Source organism: Lithobates pipiens, unplaced genomic scaffold (genome assembly GCF_037356315.1).
Source record: "Lithobates pipiens isolate NorthernLeopardFrog02 unplaced genomic scaffold, aLitPip1_a1.2 Scaffold_8, whole genome shotgun sequence".
NCBI lineage: Eukaryota > Metazoa > Chordata > Amphibia > Anura > Ranidae > Lithobates > Lithobates pipiens.
The window spans coordinates 515,445,769-515,473,166 of NW_027507903.1; the positions used below are offsets into that span (position 1 = coordinate 515,445,769).

General features: G+C 45.2%; 1 protein-coding gene across 6 annotated transcripts in view; it reads right to left on the bottom strand.

Moving 5' to 3' along the window:
• Nucleotides 1-1,402: 1,402 nt before the first annotated feature.
• RAD51AP1 (RAD51 associated protein 1) overlaps nt 1,403-27,398 on the bottom strand; it is a 67,986-nt gene continuing 41,990 nt past the window's right edge. For 2 of the 6 annotated variants that reach the window (XM_077469417.1, XM_077469415.1), the window contains exons 5-10: nt 17,357-17,437; nt 15,569-15,724; nt 12,393-12,536; nt 8,669-8,806; nt 4,408-4,551; nt 1,403-4,101 (exon numbers count right to left, since the gene is read on the bottom strand). In XM_077469417.1, the coding sequence (XP_077325543.1) occupies nt 3,974-4,101; nt 4,408-4,551; nt 8,669-8,806; nt 12,393-12,536; nt 15,569-15,724; nt 17,357-17,437 (791 nt within the window). In that variant the 3' untranslated portion in view covers nt 1,403-3,973. The remainder of the gene's footprint in view (nt 4,102-4,407; nt 4,552-8,668; nt 8,807-12,392; nt 12,537-15,568; nt 15,725-17,356; nt 17,438-27,398) is intronic. The other 4 variants (XR_013270355.1, XM_077469416.1, XM_077469419.1 and 1 more) reach the window with 4 other exon arrangements.

Sequence of the window (27,398 nt, forward strand, 5' to 3'; positions counted from 1 at the left end):
ATGCCTGCATCTCTTCTCAAGATGCCAACTAGGAAGTAGTGACAAGCTTCATGCTCTGCTTATAGATTGCACGCACGCACGCTTACCCTGTATAAAGCACTGCATGTCATCAAGATAGAGGCCTCCCCAAAATGACACAGCTGTGGTAACTTTCCGTATTCCTAGTAGCTATGCAGGAATTACTGCACCAGGCATTGTTTGTTGATGCACCATCCCACATGGGCAGAAAACAGGTATGTCTTTGTTGTGGCTAAAGCAGGGAAGGGTTAGGCTCTATCAAGTTATTTCTTGTTGCCTGTATTCTACTAAAAGCTTTCCCTTCACTTTCTACCCTGGAGATGCAACAGGAAGTGGGCAGAATTCCCATCTTAGACCCCTTTCACACTGTGGGTGTTTTTCAGACGCCACAGCGCTAAAAGTAGCGCTTGAAAAAGTGGCTCTATTCACTCCAGTGTGAAAGCCCGAGGCCTTTAACAGGAGCAGTGTGCTGGCAGGGCGTCACAAAATGTCCCACCAGCAGCTTCTTTGGTGCGGTTAACTCCCTGCTCCTCCACCACTGCTCCCCATTGAAATCAATGGGGCAGCGCTACGATATCGCCAGCAAAACGTCGCTCCGGCTGCGTTTTGCGGGCAGATGTAACCCCTTTTCGGCCATTAGCGCGCAGGGGATTAAAACCGCCCCGCTAGCGGCCAAATAGCACCGCTGATGCCCTAGCCAGCTCGTGTGAAAGGGGCAAAGAAAGAGGTGTCGGTCACAAATAGAACATTTTTCCTCGCTAATTGCTCTGAGAACTCTGATCTTTTGGATTTCCTATAATTTTCAGTCCTGGTAACAATGGTCACAAGAACAAGCAGAAGAGTGAATCTCTCCAGTGGCGAGACAGACTGCAATACAAAACTTGACAAAGGGTCTTATTCTTTCCTACTTTATCCTAAAATAAAATAAAGTTTTGCAGAAACACACCACAGTCCATTTAACATGGTTTCCTATGGATGTAGTTCACAGCTGTGCATTTTATTTGGTTTTTGGTTCCATAGACTTCAATGGATGAAAAGCATGTATTGAAAATGCAAAAGGCATGAGTGTGAATCAGGCCTAATGGAAGACAGAGCAGAATACAGCTGAGAGCACAATCTCTAACATCATAAGCACACGAGAGGAGCTATGACAAGTCTAGTGAACAACTGCTGTTGCCCAACGCAACATACTCCTAAAAATATTATAGAGACATTGAAACCCTTTTAGGGATGACAGACCCCTCTGAGTATAGTTGGCTTATAACATAATTACACAAGGTCATCGAATTACTCAGGGGATCCCAGGCTTTGTATAATACACAGCAGGGAGACACTGTCCTATACAACTTTTAATAGAATCATTTAGTACACATAATAACAAACCTTAGGAAAAAAATATTAAATTTTATTCAGGTTGGCTATATACACACACACATTTTAACATTTCATTGCTATCTTAGAAATTGTATAAAATTTATTTTCTCTGAGCAAGTGTATAAAATAGATGCGGCAAATATACTACATCATAGAAAGCACTTGGGCTCCATGGACACCTACAGTAACTCTAGGACTACATGGCTATTATAGTAAGAAATTTCACCATCTGTTAGCAGTCACCTGAACAGGCTAAAACTGCACAGGGGATGTTAGCAGTCATTCTTGCATGACCAAACAATGCTCCATTCATACACAAATGACAGCTACAAGATTCTACTGCAAGCTAGCCTACCCCATACGTAGCCATTTGTCTACCGATCATTTGCTAGACTTAGTGATAAATCACTAACAATTTTAGTAGCAAGATATTTGTAGCCAATTTAGGCGACTGCCAGCAAGTGGTTAAATCTCAAGAGACTAAAATTTCCAGTGTAGTTCTAGAGCTAAAAAGACTGCAGGATATACATTGTGACGTCTCACACAGTTGTGTACTAAAGACGCAAAGCTGTGCAGTTATATGTTGTTTTCATCGGATATTTGCACTGTTACTGGATGTCACTCCACAGCGATTGCCATTGTTGTTTTTTTTTTTTTATAATAGCTAGTAAGCAACATCATAAATAAAATGAATTGGAAGACAGACTTTAGAGGAATAGACAAGGGAAAAACATGCAGCAAACAGCCCTCAAATACAGTTAAAAGTACACCTATACGTCTGAAAATGCTGTCTGCCTGCCAATTGTGCTGATACAGAATGCAAGTGTTCTTGATCAGCCGACTTGTTATTGGTCAATGAAAGAAAGAAGATGTGAACAAGGCAACATCTGCAGAAAGAGGAGTCTGAGGACAACCCCTGTGTGTTTTTTATTTCCATTCATGAAAAATGATCTAACTTCTAACATAGAGGTTCACTTTAAGTTCTCCTGTGCCTGTACCCATAGAGGAAGGCTGTTCAGCGATTTACATCCATCATGTTAACAGGACTGCCAAAATCTATGAAGTCTGGTGAATGTGCACCAACAGGTGTGCTTCCATAGATACCTATGCAGTTAAAGTGATTGTAAAGTCTCTTTTTTTTTGTTCCTAAACAAACATGTTATACTTACCTGCTCTGTGCAATGGGTAATGGAATTGCACAGAGCGACCCTGAAGTTCCTTTTCTGAAGCCCCCCGCTAGCAGTCTAGGCTCCTCCTCTTCTTGGTGTGCCTCCTATGTGAGTGCACTTGTGGGCTTTCTCCTGTGCCAGGCTGTGTGCATTTACTGACACACATGCCGCTCCCTCCTCACTGAATTTGACTGGCAGCAGCAGAAACCAATTGCTCCCGCCTGTCAGTTCATGTGTGAAGGAGGAGGGAGGAGAGGAGACTGCAGCGGGGCACAGTGCTGGATCAATCCAGAAGTCAGGTAAGTGTTCAGAGGGGAGGGGCACATCAAGTCCCAAAACGTTTAACCTAATGCAGAGAATGCTTTAAAGTGATATTAAAGGCATATTTTTAAATAACAAACATGTCATACTTACCTACTTTGTGCAGTGGTTTTGCAGAGAGCAGCCCCAATAGCCTGCTCTTTTTGGGTGCCCCACCGGCACTCCTGGCCTCTCCCTCCTGCCCCCATATCTAGCAGCTTGCTTTGGGGGCATCTGAGCTGGCTCACTCCCAAGCCACTGCTCTGTGTGTCTATTCACACACACAGAGCCTTGGGCTTGGCCCTGCCCCGTCTCTCCTCATTGGTTCATTGGCCAATGCCTCCCACTGCTGTCTCAGCCAGTGAGGCGGGAGAGTCCCCGGAGAGCAGAGGCTGCACATCGCTGGATCGCGATGGGGCTCAGGTAAGTATAAGGGGGGCTGCTGCACACAGAAGGTTTTTTACCTCCATACTCAGAATGCATGAAGGTAAAAAACCTTCAGCCTTTACAACCATTTTAAGGTTACAAAAAAAATAAAAAATAAAATAAAACAAACATTTAGCTTTAGAAACACTTTAAATAAGTACCTATGGCAGCATCTCTCCCTAAAACCACTTTAACTCTGTATGACTTATTTCAAATCAGTGCTCATCCCTTACACACCCCTCAACTCTTCAGAAAAAAGAAAATAGAAAGTAGAAACTTTCTCTTAGAAAGTAGAAAAAGTAACTAACTTTCTTCTGTCACCTTAAAACTTCAACATTTTTACATTTAAAACTTGTCCCTCAATAAAATTAGGCCCCAAAAAGCAAACGGTAAGATTAAACAGTTCTGAAAATTTGATAATAAGCAAAAGTATTGCCTTTAACATTCATGTCTCTCAAGTCTCTGCATGGTTTTAGTTCTGATGAATCCCACAAGGCCAAGCAATTTGTGAAACTTCAGCAAGACTTTAAATGCCGGTCAGCCCAGGCATTTCTGCTAGTTGTAGTTCTCTAGCTGTTGTGCTGAAGTCTATTTATATTTTGTGGGAATGCCAGTTTATGGAATCTGGGTTCTTTCAGTTCCTACTACTTCTTCTTCACTCTTCAGATGATTCACTGAAAAGAAATTCAGTGATGGACAGTAGCTGGATGTAATGGCTTGACTCTTGCTAGTCTTGACAATCCAAGGCGCAGTGCTTGGTTAGGAGACCGCACAGTCTCTCCAGTCAGCGGGCTCCGTGCAGTTCCCAAAGAAGCTGGTGGCAAAAAAGACAAAATGTGAAAACACTGACAGTGCAAACAAAACTATGCAACCTCGGACACACAAGACTGTAGCAATTATTTAGAATTAGGTGACAACCATGTAAAAGCATGTGCATTAAAAAGTCAAAACTCCTGATCTGTATTTAGGTCCCAGGCAGTGATATGCATAGAATAATAATAGTACAAGTGATAATATTGAGGCCATTGGATTACAATGGCAGTCAAGAAACTAGCATTATCAGAAGGAGCATAGTATTGCAATTTAAAATGGGGGGGGGGGGGGGGAAATCGGTGCTTACCTGGAGGACTCCATGCTGGTCTTTTCATTCCTACAGAAGGGCTGCTGTGTCCAGCTGTATTTTTGATCCCCGAGGATGGGGCAGCTGTAGGCTTGGCTGGCATTGGCTTTATTCTAATGGACACAGGGGCAGGAGATGGATTTTCTGTGTATAAGGAGGTTGAAAAAAACATTTTTTATGTCACTTACATATATAAATACACACATATGATTATTCTACAGACATTGGGTTTGACATTTCCTTGCACATGATTGGGCAACTTCCCTCACAAAGCGAACAGCTTACTTGCCTTTACAAATCAATCCAATTACATTTAGGGCCTGTGTCTGCAGGATTTTGATTGCAAAAGAAGCGATTCTTTCCCCAAAAACTAAGTAGAAATGCAAAAGAAGCTTGAAGCAGGTTGGTGTAGCTTAGGTGGTCTACTGTAGGTCAGTTTTACCTGTCAATTAAATGTTAGGGCTTGTTCACAAACGTGCATGAAAACTGATTGGAAAACCACGCAGATTTTTCCTGCAGATACGAGTTTACATTAGTTTTTGTGCACGTTGACATCAGTTTTCATGCGCATCAGCTATGTGCTTTGTTCAAATCAGAGTGCTAATGTCACGTCGGTTTTCTTTTTACACAGAAAACAGCATAGACGTTGCAAATTCCTGCACAAAAAAAAAAGAAGAAGAAGAAATCTGCATGTGATACCAATGTTGTGATGTGAACAGGGCACATAGAGAATTATTTTTATTTTTTTTGTGCCCTTGCAGAACCTGTGCAGAAAAACTGACCTCTCTGCACATGGTATGAACAAGGTCTTAATGATCTTAAGGCCTCATGCACACTGGACGTTTTTTTACAGCTGCTGTGTTTGGCTTCAGGCGTTTTTTTCTGAAGACCGTAAATTCCCCAACATGTTATTCTATGTGCCCATGCACAATACTGTGTCCAATATGGTTATCAGTGTTTTTTTGGCAGGGGTGTTTTCTGGCTGGAAAAACAAAACAAAAAACAGAACTAGTGAGTTTTAATCTTGCCGACCGACTCCTGTACATATACATCGGCACTTTGAAGATGGATACCTCGGTAACGGCAGCAGCTGCAGCCACAACCGAGGTATCCATCTCTTCAGGAGTCGGTCGTGTGTACGATAATGGTGGTCTCTGCAGCAGATTTGCCGCAAGATCAGTTATCAGCGGCGGGAGAGGGCCCCTCCCATGCCCTCCGCTGCTTACCGGAACCGTCGGCAGCAGCAGAGGCGATCAGGTCCTTGTCGTGGCCGGGTATGGAGATGAGTGAGGGGAAGATGGCCCCCACCCATCTCCATACCATAGCAGGGCGGAAGCGACGTCATAACCATTTTTTCAATGTAATTTTTTCAAATGACAAAATTATTATTATTATTTTTTTATTATTGCATTTTAGTCCAAATATGAGATTTTTGACCCCAGATCTCATATTTAAGAGGACCTGCCATGCTTTTTTCTATTACAAGGGATGTTTACATTCCTTGTAATAGGAATAAAAGTGACCCAAATTTGTATTTTTTTTTTTAGAAACAGTGAAAAAATAAATAAGATCAAGTAAAATAAATACAAATTTTTTTTTTTTAAAGCTCCCTGTCCCAACAAGCTCGCGCGCAGAAGTGAAAGCATACATGAATAGCGCCCACATATGAAAACAGTGGTCAAACCACACGTGAAGTATTGCCACAATCGTTAGAGCGAGAGCAATAATTTTAGCCCTAGACCTCCTCTGTAACTGAAAACATGTAACCTGTAGAATTTTTTAAAGGGTAAAAGTTTGACGCCATTCCACAAGCAGGTGCAATTTTGAAGCGTGACATGTTGGGTATCAATTAGGGGTGCACCGAATGGGTTTTTTGGTGCCGAAACCGATACCGAAAATGAAAAATACACTAGGCCGAAAACCGAAACCGATACCGAAACAGCACCGATACCGAAAATGACTGTTTTAAAAAAATATTTTCATACATCAGATGGTCAGAGACTGAGGACATATTACAGGAGATGGTCAGAGACTGCAGGCATGGTACAGGAGATGGTCAGAGACTGCAGGCATGGTACAGGAGATGGTCAGAGACTGCAGACATGGTACAGGAGCTGGTCAGAGACTGCAGACATGGTACAGGAGCTGGTCAGAGACTGCAGGCATGGTACAGGAGATGGTCAGAGACTGCAGGCATGGTACAGGAGATGGTCAGAGACTGCAGGCATGGTACAGGAGATGGTCAGAGACTGCAGGCATGGTACAGGAGATGGTCAGAGACTGCAGGCATGGTACAGGAGATGGTCAGAGACTGCAGGCATGGTACAGGAGATGGTCAGAGACTGCAGGCATGGTACAGGAGATGATCAGAGACTGCAGGCATGGTACAGGAGATGGTCAGACTGCAGACATGGTACAGGAGATGGTCAGAGACTGCAGGCATGATACAGGAGCTGGTCAGAGACTGCAGGCATGGTACAGGAGATTGTCAGAGACTGCGGACATGGTACAGGAGATGGTCAGAGACTGCAGACATGGTACAGGAGATGGTCAGAGACTGCAGACATGGTACAGGAGCTGGTCAGAGACTGCAGACATGGTACAGGAGATGGTCAGAGATTGCGGACATGCTACAGGAGATCAATGCAGCCTCACTGTGCCAGCAGCCTACCAGTGCCCGCCATGTAGCCTGCCTGTGCCTCACCAGTGCATATAAACATACACATATAAAAACGCGTGCACACACACACACACATATAAAACATACAACACACATATAACACATACATGCGCACATACACACTTAACACACATACATATAAACATGCACACATAACATACATACATATAAACATGCACATACATACATACATACATATAAACATGCACATACATACATATATATACATACATACATACATGCATACATACATACATGCACACATATAACACACATACATACAACACACACAACACACAGGCATACAAACATATAGACAGTCTTTTTTTTTAAATTGGCAGCTGCAGCTCTTCATTAATCTCCATGCTGGGTACTGCACTCTAGGGGGAGGCAGAGAGCACAGCACACACTGCTAGACGCCTCTGCTTTGGTTTCACTTTCACAGTGAACATCGAGCCCAGCTCCTGCACAGCCGATTTACACATCGGCTGAGGAGACATATACAGCCACCGCTGTGGAGAGGGGGACTTCAGAGCGAGACCCCACAGGCTGACTGCAGCATAGGGGAGGAGGGAGGGGAGCAAGAGAGCTAAGGATAGAAGGACACCCCCCGTGATGGGCGGCACCGGGGGCGGGGCCACGCCCCGCAAGCCCCGCCCCATTTTCGGCACCAGTATCGGCGGAAATTCTCTTTCGGCTTATTGCCGAAAGGGCCATTTTCGGCCGATATGTTTCGGCGGCCGAAATTTCGGTGCATCCCTAGTATCAATTTACTTGGCGTAATATTAGGTTTCACAATATAAAAAAATTGGACTAATTTTACTGTTGTCTTATTTCTTTTATTCAAAAAAGTGTATTTTTTCCAAAAAAAAGTGCGTTTGCAAGACCGCTGCGCAAATACGTTGTGAAAAAAAGTATTGCAATGACCGCCATTCTATTCTCTAGGGTGTTAGAAAAAAATATATATAATTTTGGGGGTTCTAAGTAATTTTCTAGCAAAAAAAAAAAAAAAAGTTTTAAACTTGTAAACACCAAAATCTCAAAACAAGGCTAGTCCTTATGTTGTTAAGAGGAGTTTTTCAGCTGTAAAAATGCGCTAATTCTGATAAAAGCTGAAATATATGGCTATTCGGCGATTATTAGCGTTTTTAAGCCATAAGCTTTTGTGGGAGTATAGTTTGCTAAAAAATTTATAAAATATATAAAAAAAATAAAAAAAAATAAAAAGCTAAAAAAAAAATAAATATGAAAAACGCTACCTCAAAACGCTTAAAACTTCCTTTCTACAGATAACACTACTGCCATTTTGATAATGTACAGTGTGCACGAGGCCTAAAAGTGTCTCAAACAGATGTCAAATGCAAGTAGAATGTACCCAAATGCAATCTGCTTTGCCACAAGCCGTAAGCACAACACATACTAGAACATACCCTCTTCATGCAGATAATGTTTCTACTAGCTGAGTATTTCTAACTGCAGGATGCAACATAAAATCCCAATAGATACATACAGATGTGTGAAGCATCAGACTGATATTTTTGTAAAAGATAGCAGAGAAATTATCTAAATATGGTTTCTTACGGACTGTCTTGGACAGTGTGGAGTTTTCTTTCTTTGCGCTCTTGGGTTTTGCACATTTGCTTGCTGCTGTCTTTTTAGACTTCTTAACATCAAACTCCTCATCTCCACTAAAACTGCTTTCATTTTCAGAGTCATCACCTGAAATAAGGTAGCAGATAAGGTAAACAATAGCTAAACCCAAAATAATATATTGCAGCTAGATGTGGTGTTTGTATTACTTTTTTTTCAGGTTTCATTTCCACCCGATGATCCTGCCAGTAATATACTTCCTGTCCTAGGGTAACAATACTCACTCATCATACTTTATCTATGGAGGAGCAGCATTGTCAACCCAAGATAGGACTATAGAACACTTCCTTATTTTCTCCAGAGGAGAGGTTTTCTGTAGAATTTCACAGCGATAACTGAGAATAATAAAACTGATAAGAATGCAGCATTAAGCACACAGGAAATTCTCAGCTCCCAAGATTTCTGTATTTTTTTTTTTTTAAACTTGAACAGATAAAACACTCTTGATGGTTTGAACAGACAAAAAGGGAGCAAATAAGAGAAGTTCATACTTAAAGTGGATGTAAACCCTCCCATACCCACTGAACAGCCTCGGATGATACACAGAGATTAAACAAAACTCCTTACATATGTTTTACATGCATATCTGCCATATTCAGCTTTCTACATTCTTTAGAAAGTGCACATCGTGTTATAAATCTTTCTTCTTGTTTCAGTAGTGGGTGCAAAGTCTAGGCATACACTGTGTGAGAGCTGATTGGAGGAAAGGCACCCCCCCCCCCACATAGGCAGTGGAACGAAGAAACTTGCAGAGCTGCAGTCTGAATAGATAAGTTCTCTAAGTATCTCCAAGTTCCCTTCCCAACACAAATTTCAAGCTGCTTTTATCTCCTTTGTAGGAGAACTTGTCAGACATTATCATGCTGACAACAGAGCAGCAGAAAGACACTGCACTTAGGGCTTTGGAGAAAGATAAGTAAACACTCCAGCTATATGTGCCCAGGTCAGATTTAATGAATGGGGTTTACAACCACTTTAAGGTTAACATTAGGGTTGCTTTTTTAGGACCGAGTACAAGTATGGATACTTTTTTCAAGTACTTGCCGATACCATTACTGATACCTTTTTTTAAATGTCGTGACAGTTTTCAAAGCACATGACAGGTTACCGATTATACATAGTTACATAGTAGGTGAGGTTGAGAAAAAGACACAAGTCCAACCTATGTGTGTGATTAGATGTCAGTATTACATTGTATATCCCTGTATGTTGTGGTCGTTCATGTGCTTATCTAATCGTTTCTTGAAACTATCAATGCCCCTCGCTGAGACCACCGCCTGTGGAGGGGAATTCCACATCCTTGCTGCTCTTACAGTAAAGAACCCTCTACATAGTTTAAGGTTAAACCTCTTTTCTTCTAATTTTAATGAGTGGCCACGAGTCTTGTTAAACTCCCTTTTGCAAAAAAGTTTTATCCCTAGTGTGGGGTCACCAGTACGGTATGTGTATTGAAATCATATCCCCTCTCAAGTGTCTTCTCCAGAGAGAATAAGTTCAGTGCTCGCTATCAGCTTTGTTGCCCTTCTTTGTACTCTCACCATTTCCAGTACATCCTTCCTGAGGACTGGTGCCCAAAACTGGACAGCATACTCCATACAGACCAGAGTCTTGTAGAGCGGGAGCATTATTGTTTTATCTCTGGAGTTGATCCCCTTTTTAATGCCAATATTCTGTTTGCTTTGTTAGCAGCAGCTTGGCATTGCATGCCATTACTGAGCCCATCAGCTACTAGGACCCCCAGGACCTTTTCCATCCTAGATTCCCCCAGTGAGTCGATTGCATTCCTATTTTTGCCACCCAAATGCATTATTTTACATTTTTCTACATTGAACCTCATTTATCATGTAGTTGCCCACCCCATTAATTTGTTAATGCAGGGTTTTGCAAGGTTTCCACATCCTGCGGGGAAGTTATTGCCCTGCTTAGCTTAGTATTGTATGCAAATACAGAGATTGAACTGTTTACCCCATCCTCCAGGTCATTTATGAACAAATTAAATAGGATTGGTCCCAGCACAGAACCCTGGGGGGCCCCACTACCCACCCCTGACCATTCCGAGTACTCCCTATTTATCACCACCCTCTGAACTCACTCTTGTAGCCAATTTTTTAATCCATGTACTCCCCCTATGGTCCATGCCAACGGACCCTATTTTGTACAGTAAACGTTTATGGGGAACGGTGTCAAATGCTTTTGCAAAATCCAGATACACCACGTCTACGGACCTTCCTTTATCTAGTTGGCAACTCACCACCTCCTTTTGGGCCCTTTTTAACTATTAATGCTACATTGGCTTTTCTCCAATCAGCTGGTACCCTGTCTGTTTCCCCCCGAAAATAAGACCTAGCGTGATTGTCGGTGATGGCTGCAATATAAGCCATACCCCCCAAATAAGCCCTAGTTAAAGTCTTGTAGGTATTATTTTCAGGGTATGGCTTATTTTCGAGGAAACATGGTAGGACCGATTTGGGAGGTAGGGCTTATATTGCAGTCATCACCGACAATCACGCTAGGTCTTATTTTCAGGGAAACAGGGTACCATTCCAGTCAATAGACTGTCAGTAAAAATTAGTAACAATGGTCTGGCAATTACTTGACTGAGCTCCCCAAGTACCCTCAGGTGCAAGCCATATGGTCCCGGTGATTTATTAATGTTAAGTTTCCCAAGTCTAATTTTAATTCTGTCCTCTGTTAAACATGGAGGTGCTTCCTAGGATGTGTCATGAGGATAAACACTGCAGTTTTGGTTACTGTAGCCCCCGATTCCCTCGGAAAGACTGAGAAGAATAAATTCAATACCTTCGCCATCTCCCCATCCTTTATGGGCCAATATGGTCTGTCCTCCCTTTTTTACTATTTACATACTTAAAGAATTTCTTGGGATTATTTTTGCTCTCCTCCGCTATGTGTCTTTCATGTTCTATCTTTGCCATCCTTATTGCACCCTTACATTTCTTGTTGCATTCTTTATAAAGTCTGAATGCTGATGACGATTCCTCAACCTTTTTTTTTTTTAAAGCGGGTGATCGGCTATCCAGGGATAACAACCGATGCGGCTAAAATCAAATCTAATGGCACAGTCGCTGGGGCCAAGTCCTGCTGTCTGTGTCAATGGATGTAGCAGCAGGACACTGGAGCATGCTCGCACGGGTGTCCTGAGGGAGATCGCTTCTCCAACGGGCACTCGAGAAGAGGAGGAGGAGTCAGAAGCGCAGGTGAGGGACCCCAGAAGAGGAGGATCCGGGCCACTCTGTGCAAAACCAACTGCACAGAGGTGGTAAGTATGCAAGGTTTGTGTTTTTTTTTCTAAACCACAAACATTTACAACCCCTTTAAGACCTGATATCAAGAGAAATGTAAGGACTGAAACACTATTTTGAGATTTGGTCGAATGTGCATGCTAGAGCAACACATGGCATTCATTCATCAAAATGCACAGTGACACTACCGTGCTTTGTGGTCTGCTGCCTTGAAAAAAATGCTGCATGTTATGATCCATCCCTGTGTACTGGCAGCCCATTCAAATGTCAGATGACATATGACAACAAAATGCAACACAGTCACATACAGTATATGCTACACAGAGATGTGAGAGCTCAGATTCACACTGATATTTTGTGATGAAGCGATTTGAGGAATATCACAATCTCGATACCTATTCTCTTGGCCTTTGGAGTGGTTTTTCCTTTCTTCTCATTCTTGGCCTTTGGAACTTTGCTTGCTCCTGCTTTTTCAGATTTCTGGACTTCAAACTCTTCATCATCACCACTGTAACTCTCATCGCTGTCAGAGTCCTCATCTGAAAAAAGTAGGTGACCGGTAAGCTTTACCAAGAGATAGCACTGTAATCTTCTGAGAAGTTATTCAGTCAGTTAAAGAATTCATATATTATTTGCATCTAAACTAGCAACTTACATCCCAGCTCCAGCCAAAACATTTTGGACAGAGCAGGGAAAATGTAAAATGTCTGTAAAAAACTTGACTACAGCTCAAAGAATATGTAAACACAACATTTCATATTCCTTATATGTGCCCGCTATACTGTGTACTTGTGTAAAAAATGATCCTGTTCTCTTTATATTTCTTCCTTTGTGTGAAAACTTCTGTTTCTGCTAGTCCCCCTACGGTCCTTTCTTAAACTGACCATACTAGGCATGAAAGAACAGCATGGGCAGTCTTCTAGCTGTGCTGAGAGTTAATCCAGCGATCAGAATTGTGCCGACATGAAATGGGAAGAGCAATGTACTGCAGTTTCTCCTCCCTGAGCTTCTCATACAGCTGAGAACAGAGGGAATGTGATCACTTAAAAAAAAAAAAATAAAAAAAAAAAAAAAGGGGGGGGGGGAAATCAAAAGTTATATATAATGTTTTTATATCTATACACAAATATTAAACCTTTCATTTCGATTTTGAACTTAATGGCTTAATGGTTTACCCCAACATTTAATATTTCCGATATGCTAGGCATGGAAGCACATCCAACCCAGTGTAATCAGTTTTCTTCTTTGCATTCTAGTCAAGAGCACAGCCTGCCTGTAATTGAATGGCCAGATATCTGCTGGCACGCACCCCTGCAGAGCTCTTTACTGGAAAGGCTTGTGTGATGCTGTTTCTTTACCTCCTGCTGACATGCCCCCTTGCGCAGCTCTTCACTGGGAAGATAATTATATTGCTGTCCCTGCAGTCTCCACCCCAAGCTCTCTAAGACCCTTATGCAGCTGAGAACAGCGGTCACGTGGTCACTTAAAGAAAAAAAGATAGATCTATATATATAAAATGTGTATTTTTATTTTAAAGTGAATGGGTTGTTTCACAAGATAAGGGTTCACATGCGTTAATTAAAATAAATAAATAATAATAATAAATAAAAAAAAAGAAGACTTGCCTGCTCATGTTAAAATAATAAAAGCAGATCTCACTGTAATTCTCATCCTATACCTTGCACTGTCCCCTCAGGCTCACTGTTCTGGAATCCAGGATTGTCCCTCTTGTGTGGTAAATAACATAATGTGTCACTCAATTCACTTTGTGTGAGATGAGGGGATCAAGGAGTTATAAGAGAACAGTGCAGACATTATGTAACACTGCTCTCTTCAGAATTGAGGAGGTGCCCACTGCCAGAAAAAAAAACCATGACATCACATGGCTAGACTGAGTATACAAGAAAAAATTAAATAAAAATTAAACAAAAAAAACATTGGGCTATAAATATATATTAATAATTTCAGTGTCTAAAAATAAGGGATGCACCGAAATTTTGGCCGAAAATTGGCTTTTTCGGTAAAATGCCAAAGATGGGGCGGGGCCCTGTCCCTGGTGCCGCCCAGTAGGGGGGTGACATTCTGGAGCGTCCCTGTCTCCGCCTAGCCCCAGTCCAGTCCTCTCCCCCCCCCCCCTATCTATGGAGGAAAGCTGTCAGCAGCACACAGTATGAAGGAGCAGCTTGTCGGTGTGATCGGCAGAAGGAGCATTAATAATGTGCAGCACCGCGGGGGTTAAGAGTGCAGGACTTGTTTGACATGCTGTTAGAAACAGTGAGACCGCTCGCTTTGCTCACTCTAACAGCATGTCAAACAAGTCCTGCACTCTTAACCCCCACGGTGCTGCACACTATTAATGCTCCTCCTGCTGATCACACCTACAAGCTGTCCCTTAATGCTGTGTGCTGCTGACAGCTTTCCTCCATAGATCGAGCACTGCCCTGTCTGACATACTAAGGCAGGCTGCATGATGGGCACTGGTAGGCTGCTGGGCACTGGTGAGGCACAGGAAGGCTGCATGATGGGTACTGGCAAGCTGCTGGGCACTGGTGAGGCATAGGCAGGCTGCAAATGATGGGCACTGGTGAGGCACAGGCAGGCGGCAAATGATGGGCACTGGTAGGCTGCTGGGCACTGGTAGGCTGCATTTAAAGGAACCTGGTGAGGCTGTATTGATCTCCTGTACCACGTCTGCAGTCTGACCACCTTCCTGTACCACGTCTGCAGTCTCTGACCACCTTCCTGTACCACGTCTGCAGTCTCTGACCACCTTCCTGTACCACGTCTGCAGTCTCTGACCACCTTCCTGTACCACGTCTGCAGTCTCTGACCACCTTCCTGTACCACGTCTGCAGTCTCTGACCACCCTCCTGTACCACGTCTGCAGTCTCTGACCACCCTCCTGTACCACGTCTGCAGTCTCTGACCACCACCTGCATAAAAATATTTTTTTTTTTTAAAAGTCATTTTCGTCATCAGGCATTTTTGGTATCGGCCTAGTGTATTTTTAATTTTCTGTTTGTTTCAGGAACCAAAAAACCCATCCGGTGCACCCCTACTAAAAATGCCTCAGGAAAAATGAAGTTCCCAAAACATGAATGTAGAAAGTATAATATTTATGATGCAAGTCTATGTACATAAAAGCAGCCCTTTAACTAAGACATTAATATACACATAAGTAAAAAAAAGTCATTAGTCCATATAGACAAAGTTAAAATAATGAAAGCAGCACTCCAATTAAGTTTTGATTGGAGTGCTGCTTTGATTATTGGAACTTTGTCTATATGGACTAAGGACTTTTTTTACTTACGTGTATATAAATTTACAAATCTTCTAGTTTCTTAGCTGTCATTCTGACCCACTAGCATGAAAAAAAAATGTAAGTCAAGTATCCAAAACAAGCATTATAAACATAAGTTTCACGCTGTAATCAGATTGATGATTTACTCTGATGTGAATCCAATTTACTAGGAGCTGTATTTTCAACATGTCACCTTGTATATTTTTTGTGTATGGCCCACAGCATAAAGCTGTACTGAAAATCTGAAGCAAAAGTAGAAATGCAACCTACAAACTGCAGCGTCTGGTTTAAATTCATCTGCATCCTCTTCACTGCTGCTGTCATCTTTCAGGAGTTTTCTCTGCTCTGCGATTGCCTTAGATGCAGCTTGCCTGCGACTCCTGCCATTTACGGCCTCTTCATTGCTCTCTGTGATCTCTTCAAGACCTATGGAGTATAGTGGGGGGGGGGGAAAGTATTTTTCACTTACTTTAAAATCATTTGCCTTGAGTACATTGTGGGACACTGGATGAGTATTCAGGCACATTGCGTTATGTTGCTGCCTTTAGATTGGTCACTGGCAAACAAAGCTGTAAGGACAGCTCACTCCCACCATGCCTCAGTTTTGTTAGCAAGCAAAAATAGGAATGGATCATATGAAGCACATACTTGGGTCCCATAATTTACTCAAAGAAATTCACTGCCAGACCAGAAAGGGTTAATGCCGTCTATGACCAGGTTACTTGTAACACAGCAGGGAGCCCAAGTACTGTCCAGGGGATCACAGAACCAATGGAAGTGCAGAAGAGATGGCTGGAAGGCAACGAGGTCTGTGCTCACTCAATGAAAAAGGAATGTGCAGTACATAGCCAACATTGATTGGGGGGGGTAGTAGTAGTGCAGAAGGGCTGAGAGTCTGGGCAGCCATGGAAGATAGGACCTGGACCTGTAAAGCACTCTGAAGTGGATTTTCAGCATGTTGCACCATAGGTACCTGGACTCTCAGACGCTCGCCTAACGCTAGTAGTCACATTAGAGACCGGCGCCACTTATTCTCGATAGGGTCTGGGTACAGCTTCCTTGGTATTGCTTAGAATCAGCTGAACTGAAAACCTGCAAAATGAACCCATTCTGGCTCTGCAGCTGCTGAAGAAACTTTCTAGATGAAAAAATATGACTGAAGAAAGGATTTCTTCTATGACACTAGCAAAAAACAGAGGCATGCTGTGAGTGGAAGGAGGGGGTTTATACTGGGCTGTCCTTACAGTTTTGTTTTGCCAGTTTCCAATCTCCTGAAGCAAACATCATAGCCCAATGTACATGGATACTCATCCTGTGTCCTGTAATATGCATTTAAGAAATTAACATTGTTAGGTAATTTCAGTTTAATGGTGCACCTTGGTCTGCTTCACAATCTCATATGTAGTAAATTGCTTAAGCGTTTGTAAAACTCCAACTCCAACTATTTTTTGATAAAGTAGGGAATGGTTGGAGGCATTCTCCTTCGATTCCTGCCCTATAGAAAAAGAAGTCGCAGGTAATGCTCTCTTAGAATGTTGTCAAAAGTGGTTTTTCCCCATTGAAGGTTTTCTCCACTTTTCCTTTCTCAACTCAAAACTTTGGGATTCCCTACCACTTTCTGTCCTAGGAATAATGTGAGGCTGAAATGTCCCTCCAGACAGTAACAAAAAACTAACACGGTTCTGCAACCATTCAATCTCCACCCAATTGCATACATTAGACATTCCTTACTCACCCTATATTTGCCCAGTTTTCAGGGAAGAGCAGAAAAGTCATACATACATATATACAATCTGATACAGCAAAATTTCTAGACATATAATAGCTCTCTATGAAGTCATATCAAACAGGGAAAAACTGCATCACAGTATGTCAGCCATGGGTCTTGCTGTTTACAGGAGGGCTGTAGAGGAAGGGGAGACCCTTTGTCCTAATAAAGAGAGGACACGGAAGAACATTTCCCATATTATAATCTTGACAGTGCCTCATGCTATTTGTCCAACATGTTTTCAAAAAATGATTTGCATTTATATCTATACAAACAAAAAATTGTATTACCCAGAACACTGGTGTCCACGCTACAGTTTGAGAACGACGTCTCTGGATCTTTGCCATCAGTGGGAAGGAAGGCAGAAGACACTTCAAAAAACACAAAAGACAAGCAACCTGAGCCATAAGGATAAACAAGATTGCAACAGCAAAACTATTTAAACTTAAAAGAAAAGAAATCTGTCTCACAGATATAATCAAATATTAATCAGGCAGCGGTGTCCAAGCATGCCAGTCTGGGGGGGGGACATCTATTTAAAATCTTCTTGCTTAGGAACAATTAAGTGTAACAGGTGTGTACTATCTCATGGAGCTCTTTCTTTTGATTACAATTTAATTTTAATAAATGCAACTGTATAGCACTATAAATCTATAGTGAAATATATATACTCATGCTGTCCTAAACAATAATGTGACCAATCTCCTGCAGTTGCTGATCACCGAGTGTGAAATCACTAAAACGTAATTACCAATACTCACAGCGCATACAGTAAATACATCAGTTAAACCAATCTTGTAAAATATGTGCAGTTGAGAATAAAATAGGATTTTTGTACTCACCGTAAAATCCTTTTCTCTGAAGTTCATTGACGGACACAGCATCTTTATCTTGACCTTAGGGTTTGATCACCCCTTTAGGAGAGGACTAGGCAGAAAGAGTAAAAAACAGCAACACTTGCACAGCACCACCGCCTTACACACCTGGGAAATGGACGCTTGATGTCGGAAAGCCCAAGAGGCACCAATTGCCCTGGTAGAATGTGCCGTGACAGGAAGGGGGGGGGGGGTGCCCGTCCCCTTATGGCTTAAGTCTGAACCACAATCTGTCTGATCCCCTGAGAGATGGTGGCCGATGAGACCACCAGTCCCTTCTTCGGACCAGCTACCGATACAAACAGCGAGTCCAACCTCCGAAAAGGAGCCATAGCGGACAGATACACCCGCAGAGACCAGACCACGTCCAACTAGTGCAAAGCCACCTCTTTGGGGTGTGACGGCCGAGGACATAAGGACAGAAGCACAATGTCCTCATTTCGATGAAGGCCGAAACAACCTTTGGCTGCACACCGCTTTATCTTTCTGGAGGATCAAGTAGGGAGACTTGCAAGACAAGGCAGCCAACTCAAAAACCCTCCTGGGAGGGGGGAGAGAGAGGGGGAATAAGGGGATCTCCCTAATTTTTACAAAGCACCGAGAGCACCAGATTCAAATCCCACGGAGGTAGCGGTGGTCGAACCGGAGAGGCCACATGTCGAACCCCCTAAACCAGGGGTCTTCAAACTACGGCCCTCCAGTTGTTCAGGAACTACAATTCCCATCATGCCTAGTCATGTCTATGAATGTCAGAACTTTACTATGCCTCATGGGATGTGTAGTTTTGCAACAAGGGTCGCCAAGGGTCACTGAAAAAAAAACAGCCAAAGCCGATATCTGCCCCTTGATGGTGCTTAAGGCACGTTTCGGGTCCACTCCTTGCTGCAAAAACAGCAGAATCCTGGAAATCGAGTATGTGCGCGGACGCCACCCCATCTCCTCACACATGGAGATGTAGGCCTTTCACGTACGATGATAACTCTTGCGAGAAGAGGACTTCTGTGCCCTCAGCATAGTGGATATTACCGAATCCAACAGACCTCGGTCCCTTAGCACCTGGCTTTCAACAGCCATGCCATTAAAGCCAGTGACGGGAAAGCAGGATGAAGTATTGGACCTTGCGACAGAAGGTCCTCTCGCATCGCCAGTCACCAAGGAACATCCGCCACCATTCTATGTCAGCATACCACAGACACCGAGGTCAATCTGGGGCAATCAGAATTACCGGAATCCCCTCGGCCTCCACTCTGCGAAGCAGACGTGGTAGAAGTTTGAGTGGGGGAAAAGCATAAATCAGCCAATAATGCCCCCATGGAGCCACCAACGTGTCTGCTGCGTCCGCCCAGGGATCCTTTGACCTGGCCACAAACCTCTGTACCTTCCGATTGAGTTGAGAAGCCAGGAGATCCACATCTTGTGTGCCCCACCTTAGCCAAAGGAGCCGAAATACATCCGGATGTAGCAACCATTCCCCTTGGTCCAGCATCCGACGACTTAGATAGTCCGATTGCCAGTTTTCTACGCCTGGAATGTACACGGCTGACAGAGACAGCACACACCGCTCTGCCCACCACAGGATGTGAGCAACCTCCAGTGCTGCAGCCGAGCTCCTTGTTCCTCCTTGATGGTTGACATACGCCACCACCGTGGCGTTGTCCGACTGGATCCTGACCGGATGCCCAGGCAGCCCATGTGACCATTTGGAGAGGCACCGCCTGATTGCCTGAAGTTGATCAGCAGGCGGGATTCTCCCTGGGTCCAGCGACCCTGGGCTGACTGTACGCCCCAAACTCCCCCCAACCGGTCAGGCTGGCGTCCGTTGCGATCACTGTCCAATGAAGAGGAAGGAACGACTTCCCGGACGGAAGGGCCGGCGACCTCAGCCACCAGAGCAGGGAATCCCCGACTAACTGGCTTACCTGAATTTGACAATCCATGGACAACAGAGTTTTGTCCCATTTTGACAGGATCTCCTTTTGCAAGACAAGTGTGGAATTGAGCATACGGTGCTGCCTCAAATGTGGCTACTATGAGACCCAGGACTCGCATACAAAAAACGCAGCGACGACCACCTGCAGGACACCAACAACTTCACCGCAGCTTTTAGAGTCTGCAGCTTGTCTGAAGGGAGAAAGACTCTCGCCTCCGAGGAGTCCAGAAGCAGGCCCAGGTACTCTAGGTGTTGATTCGACACAACACTGACTTCTGTAGGTTCAGTACCCAACCAAACTCCCGAAGAGTTTGCATAGTGATTGCCACATCCTTCCTTAATTCGGAGGCGGAAGCTGCTCTCAGAAGGAGGTCGTCTAGGTAACCCACAATTGCGATTCCTTTTCTGCTTTAGCAAAGCCAAAATTGGGGCTAGCACCTTTGTGAAGACCCTCAGTGCCGACACGAGGCCAAAAGGGAGAGCTACAAATTGGTAGTGCTCGTCCCTGACGGCAAAATCGCAGAAACCTCTGATGTTTGATGCATATGGGGACATGCAAGTATGCATCCTTGATGTCCAGGAATGTCAGAAAATCCCCCTGATGGAGTGCAGTGACCACTGAGTGAACTGATTCCACCCTGAACCTTTGTACCTTCACAAAGCTCTTGAAGGCCTTGGAGGTCCAGGACCGGATGGACCCCTTCCTTCTTTGGGACTACAAACAGATTGGAGTAGAATCCTTGAAACCTTTCCGGTGTCAGTAAAGGTACTATCACCCAGCGCAGCAGCAGGTCCTGTACTGCCCCAAACAGGGCCTCCCAACAAGCTGGAAGAAGATGAAGGTTGGAGGGAAAAAAATCTTTTTGGCAGACAAGAAAGAAACTATCTTGTATCCTGATGAAACCAGTTTGCAGACCTACTGGTTGGAAAGTAGGGAGGGTCTACCGGGCTGCAAACTCCCGAAGGCGACCCCCTCACCCGAGAGTCAGGCGGGGGCAAACCTTCATGCGGTGACAGATTTGCTCGCAGGCTTGAGAAACCAGGGATGCTTTTTTCCCCTCAGCAGGCACCTTGTCGGACTGGGAACGCTTACCTGCCTCCTCAAAGGGGTAACGCACTGCCATGTGTTTCAGGACTGAAAAGGCCTGAAAAGGCCCGCTGTGGTTTTCCCCTCGCCTTGTAAGTAAACTTATCAAAATAAGTTGGGTAAGGAAACACCTTAGCCTTGCGGGCCGGCTTGTGGGACCCGAAAGGGACCAATACCTCTGTAGATGCCCCCGCCATAGCCTCGATTTTTAGGGTATCCTGCACCGCTGTAATAAGTGCTCCTACAAGGGCCTTTTCCTGCGCTGACTCAGACACAGAGTCATCGTCACTGTCCGAACGGTCCTGGTCCGCATCCTCTGATACATTAGCACAGGGGCCCGAATCACTGCGAGGCCCAAGTCTGAATCAGAGCTTTCCCCAGAAGATGGTTGGGGGGGATGGGGCGGTTTTTACCCCCCTTGCACCGCTTTCACCCTGGCAACAAAGGCCCCCTGGACTGCCGACAGAGCGTCCATAGGCACCGCAGGTGCAGGGGAACCAGTTGCAATAACAGGGATGTCTGGGAAAGAAGCACTAGCTTCTGACGCCATGCTGACCCACACTCGCCTGTCCCCACTTAGGGACCTAAGGCAAGTCACACAAAATGTCCACCCTCCTAGCTGCCACAGACTGAGGGGCCCCCCGCAGGACTCCCCACCCTGACCCAGGTACTGCGCTGTGCTGCTGTCCATTCTCCTTGCGCTGTTCTAGAAGGAAACAAGCACCCAGAGTTAGAGACAAAACTACCTGAGGCTACTAGAAAATGGCCGCCTTAGCAAAAGCGCCTGGGGGCGCCGAGAAAATGGCTGCCGAACCACCAGAAAATGGCTGAAAACTGTCTGTGGCTACAAAAAATGGCAACGGAGCATGCAGCGTCCCCCCCACATCACAACCACCCCACCGTGGCCCAGAAACAGGGAAGAGGACGAGCGGACCCGCAACACTCAGCGCAGCCCCCTGCCAGGATCCAGAGCCCCCCCCCCCCCCCCGGAAAACCCCCAGCCAGGTACGTGCACTGCACCCCCATGTGCCCAGCCACACAGCAGCCCATAGCATGGGGAGGAGGGAGGGGACAGGGAGAGAAGAAAGGGAGGGCGAGACCCCCTAGTCGACCTCCCAGGGAATGCCCAGCTGCTCCATCCTGCCGAGACAGATGGAACCATACTTACCCCTCCTGCATGGACTGCTGGGCGCATTCCACAGACAGACCCATCACCCGAGCAGTACGGGGTGGCTGTCGGCCAAAGCATACTGTGACACAGACAGCAGTAGCCCGGTCATATTTGTGCCCTGGAGCATATAGCTCACCAGCCACCCCTGCAAGACCGGGCATGTCGTGGTCGACCCAGCGCATAGCTAGGGCCTGCTCACGCTCGATGGCCAGGCTGGGGAGACTACAAGGATCTTTATTATGCAGCCTGTCACCCAGCCCGGCTGTTGATTTTTGATTCTTGTGATCTACAATGCAGAAAAAAATAAAAAAATTCCCAGGACCAATGGTCCCATCGGGAGCCAGGTCCTTCTACACTAGGCAGAAAAAAAAGGAGCTGCTGGATACAGTGTGAGGGGTTATAGACAGTAGGACCGCCCCCTGGGCGTTGCTTGTACTGTGCAAGTGTTGCTGTTTTTAACACTTTCTGCCTAGTCCTCTCCTGAAGGGGCAATATAACCCGAAGGTCAAGATGAAGATGCTGCGTCTGTCAATGAACGAAAGAGAAACTATTATAGTCCAACTAGTATTATAACAAAAAGTCTTAATTATGATCCATTCAATGGACAACAATCCTCCAATAAAGTGCTCTGTGCGCCAAAATTCATAATGAAAGTGCTCCAGGTAAACATGTTGTGCAGTGTGGCACACACCCTTCCTGTTCCCTCACTCACCAGAAAAAAATGGACCCTCAGCTTTTCAGTCTAGGGGTCAGAGTCGCTTATATCTGGTGATAGGGGTGCCATAAATTCTTCTCTGTTCTTATAAATCTCCAATCTGCTGCTTCTATCAGCAGCTCAAATCTCCACCAGGCTCAACAGAAAGAGAGCGTTCTCATTGTGTATTAACTTTTTAAAAATGTATTGGCGCAATTAAAATAACACTACAGAGTATCAGAACAAACAGGCTTATCTGTTATAGTTGGCTCCCCGGGTTCGCCACAACTATGTCTACGGCGTGCGTTCCATGGACAGCGGAAGGGACACAGTTGGTTAGGAAACAGGAAATTGCATCAGCGTGTTTCACCCCTCCCACAGGGCGTCATCAAGGACATAAATTTCTGGTCTCCTAGCTGCTTGATTTATACATGAGGAGATACCTCCTTCTCGTGACTCAATTTAGATCACTTCCTACAGGGTTTATTGACTTAATTAACACTAGTTACTTACTCCGCCCAAGGTAACCAATAATCAGGGCTAGATTACATAATTTCCTTAGATGTCTCGGCTTCAATCCTGTATTAATACTATCACTTCTACTCACACAGCTCATAGATAACCAACTATCCAAATTCCCAGCATATTGGCAGCAATATGGAAAATATATGAAAAAGCCTCTATCTAATCTGCAAGGGATTCTACATGTATATAGAATCCAAATTATATTGTTGATTAATAAATCAATTGGAATCCCATGCAGCTATTAGACATAGTCTTTTTTTATATATTGTACATATGGCTGCCAATATGCTCGGAAAATGGATAGTTGGTCATCTATGAGCTGTGTGAGTAGAGGAAGTGATGGTAATAATACAGGATTGAAGCTGAGACACCTAAGGAAATGGTGTAATCTAGCCCTGATTATTGGTCACCTTGGGTGGAGGAAGTGATTGTTAACTTAGAAATGAAGCCGATACACCCTATAGCAGTGATGGCAAACTTATGGCAGGTGTGCCACAGCTGGCACGCAGAGAGGCATGCGAGAGGGTCTAGGTTCACGTGGGGAGAGGTGAACAGCAAGCGGGGGCGAGTTGCAGGAAACTATCTGCACAAGTGAGTGGGTGGCCCCGCAGCCTCTGTGCGGAAGGCTACAGGCCAGAGAGCAGGAGGGGGGGGGGGGGGGGGGGTGTTGTGTTTCGATAAGAGCTTCACCGCTTACTTGACGGCTGAAGAGGGGCACAGCATCCCAGGCACCTTCTGGAGCCTGGACTCCTCTAACCTCCTCTTCAACAGTGAGGCCTGGAGAACAGTCCGACTGTGGGCCCAGAAGACGAGGGCAAGTGGGAGGCGCAGACTGTGAGGGAGCCCCTGGATGGAACAGAGCAGAGAGCTCTCTTGGATCAAGGACAGAGACAGGTACTGGGCACAATTATACAATGGCTACCTGCAGACAAAGATTGGGGCAGGGAGGCAGAGCAGGGACTGCAGAATAGGACAGAGATAGAGGGTTCTCTCTACTCTAAGCCCCCCTATTTTTTCAGTACCCTCTCTCTCTCTCTGTCCCCTTCATGCTCTCACACCCCTCTCTCTCTGCCCCCCCTCACTCTGTCCCCTTCCCTCTCTCTCACACCCCTCTCTCTGTGCCTTCTCTTTCTCACACACCTCTCTCTGTCCCCTTCCCCCTCTGTCTCCCCTCTCTCTCAGCTCCACTCTCATACTGCCCTCTCTCTCTCTCAACCCCCTCCTTCTCCCTCTCACACCCCCCACCTCTCTCTCAGCATCTCTCGCACCCCGCTCACCCTCTGTCCCCCCCTCTTGCTCTCTCACACACTTTTGCTCAGCCCCCCTCTCTTGCTAATTGCCATCTTGGCACTTTACAACACAAAAATAGGATGTTTTATAACAGCTTACCTGTAAAATACTTTTCCTGGAGTACATCATGGGACACAGGGCATCATAGTAATCACTATGTGGGTATATAGGCACCTTCAGGTGATAGACACTGGTATACCAAATACAGGAAGTTCACTTCCTATATAACCCCTCCTTCTACCAGGAGTACCTTAGTTTTTGTAGCAAAGCAATATACTTAAAGGGTTTGTTTGTTTATTTAAAAAAAATAATAATAATAATTAACCTATCATGTTATACTTACCTCCACTGTGCAGCTCGTTTTGCACAGAGTGGCCCCGAACCTGGTCTTCTGGGGTCCCTCGCTGGCTGTCTCGGCTTCCCCCCGCAAGTACTTCTCACATTCATGCGAGCTCCCTCACATGGTGAGAAGCACTTGTTGCCGCTCTCCTGTGGTACAGCCAGCGGCTGTATGAGATCATCTCTCATCGCCGGCTTTCCCTCCTCACACAGACAGCGTGTGAAGAGGGAGAGATGAACCGTTGCAGAGATGCAGCGATCAGTGTAAAAAAATAATAATAATAATACAGTGCCCATCTGTCCCCACTGCCACCTGTCAGTGCCATCTGCCACCCACTGCCACCTGTCATCAGTGCCATCTGTCCCCAGTGCCACATCAGTGCCACATATTAGTGCCAGTCATCAGTGCCACGTATCAGTGACATCTGTCCCAGTGCCACCTGTCAGTGTCACATGCCATCTGTCATCAGTGTCACGTGTCATCAGTGCAACATATTAGTGCCATCTGTCATCAGTGCCACATATTAGTGCCATCTGTCATCAGTGTCACGTGTCATTGTCCTGGTGCTCCAGGGCCTTCAAAATCGTAATAGGTAGTCAAGTTAGATGTGTAATTTATCCTCCTAGAACACGTGATGGCGCTCCCTGCATGTTGGGCCTCTCTATGTGGTCAGGCTGTGGAAAAGTCCCACACATGTGGTATTGTAATACTCAGGAGGAGCAGCAGAATTTATTTTGGGGCATTATTTGTGGTATACACATGCCACGTGAGAGAAATAACCTATTACAATGACAATTTTGTGGAAAAAATTTAAATAAAATAAAAAAATCTTCATTTGCAAATAATTGTGGGGAAAAAAATGACAACATCAAAAAGCTCAAGTTAACTTAAAAGCTAAGTTCCTCTTACTAAATACCTTGGAATGTCTACTTTCAACAAAAGGGGTAATTTGGGGGCTATTTGTACTTTCCTGGCTTGTTCGGGTCACAAGAAATTAGATAGGCCACCAGTATCAGATGTGATCAATTTTGTGCGATTCGCACCACAGCTTGTAGACTCTCTCTAACTCTACAAAGACCAAATATCCACTAATTTAGGTTATTTTTACCAAATATATGTAGAAGTATAAATTGTGGAGAAAATTTATGAAGAAAAATTAATAATTTGCAAACTTTTATCACAGAAACAAAGAAAAATTATTATTTTTTTCTAAATTTTCGTTATTTTTTCATTTATAGCGCAAAAAATAAAAAACCCAGGGGCGATCAAATACCACCAGAAGAAAGCTCTATCTGTGGGGTAAAAAAAAGGACAAAAAATGAAATTTGGGGGCGTGGCCTGGCGATGTGCTAGAGCAGACGTGTGCTCTGTGAGCTCCGGGGCCGACATCGATAAAACTACAATTAATCATCCACTCAGTCCTCAATTTCCTACCTGGAAGATGGGTCGGCGGACGGGCAAGTCTCTGCCCAAGAAAGGTGCATCCACAGGGTCGATTAAACGGTTCCTCTCCGTGGAACCGGACGAGGCGGAGGAGCAGGACGACCTAGGCCGCAAGCCGCGTGGTGGAGTGGACCTCGCCTCCCGCGATGGGCCGGACCGGAGGTCGCGCTCGCCCGAATCCTCGGCGGGTTCGGGAGATGAAGCAGATCGGCATCCTACCGCCGGCGCGGCGCCGAGGGTGAGCGGCCTACCTACCACTTCTGACCTGGCCGCCATGCTGCTGAACCTCGAGCGGGTCATTAAGGAGGTCTCCGCAGTCCGATCGGATCTCTCTCAAGTGTTGGTACGAGTCGAAGAATCGGAGCAACGTCTTGACCGTCATGCGAACGCTATTCGGGCCTTGCAGGCGACTACACGTCAACTTGCCATTTCGCATCGTACGACCATCTACAAGCTCGAAGACCAAGATAATCGCAACCGACGTAATAACGCTCGGATCCCGGGTCTTCCCGAAGCGACCGCAGACGATGACCTCCTTCCGTCCGTCCGAGGCATTTTCAACAGTCTTTTGGGTCGAGCTGCGGATGCTCCCTTGAAGATTGATCGGGTGCACAGGGCGCTCAGGCCCCGCAACCTTACTACTGATCTCCCACGGGACGTCATATGCCGGGTCCACCATTACCCCGACAAGGAGCTGATTATGCAGAAGGCTAGGGGAGCTACACCGTTTGATTTTGATGGGGCACTGTTATCCTTCTTCCCGGATCTGGCAAAGGAAACCTTGGATCGACGCAGGGCTCTGCGTCCTCTCACGGAACTGCTTCGGGCGGCGTCCATTAAGTATAAATGGGGCTTCCCTGCTGCCTTGATCGCTTCTAGGGATGGCAAAACCGCAATACTTCGCTTCCCGGAGGATCTGCCCAAATTCTGCAATGATGTGAATGTTGCTGTCCCGGATCTGCCTGGCTGGCAGGACG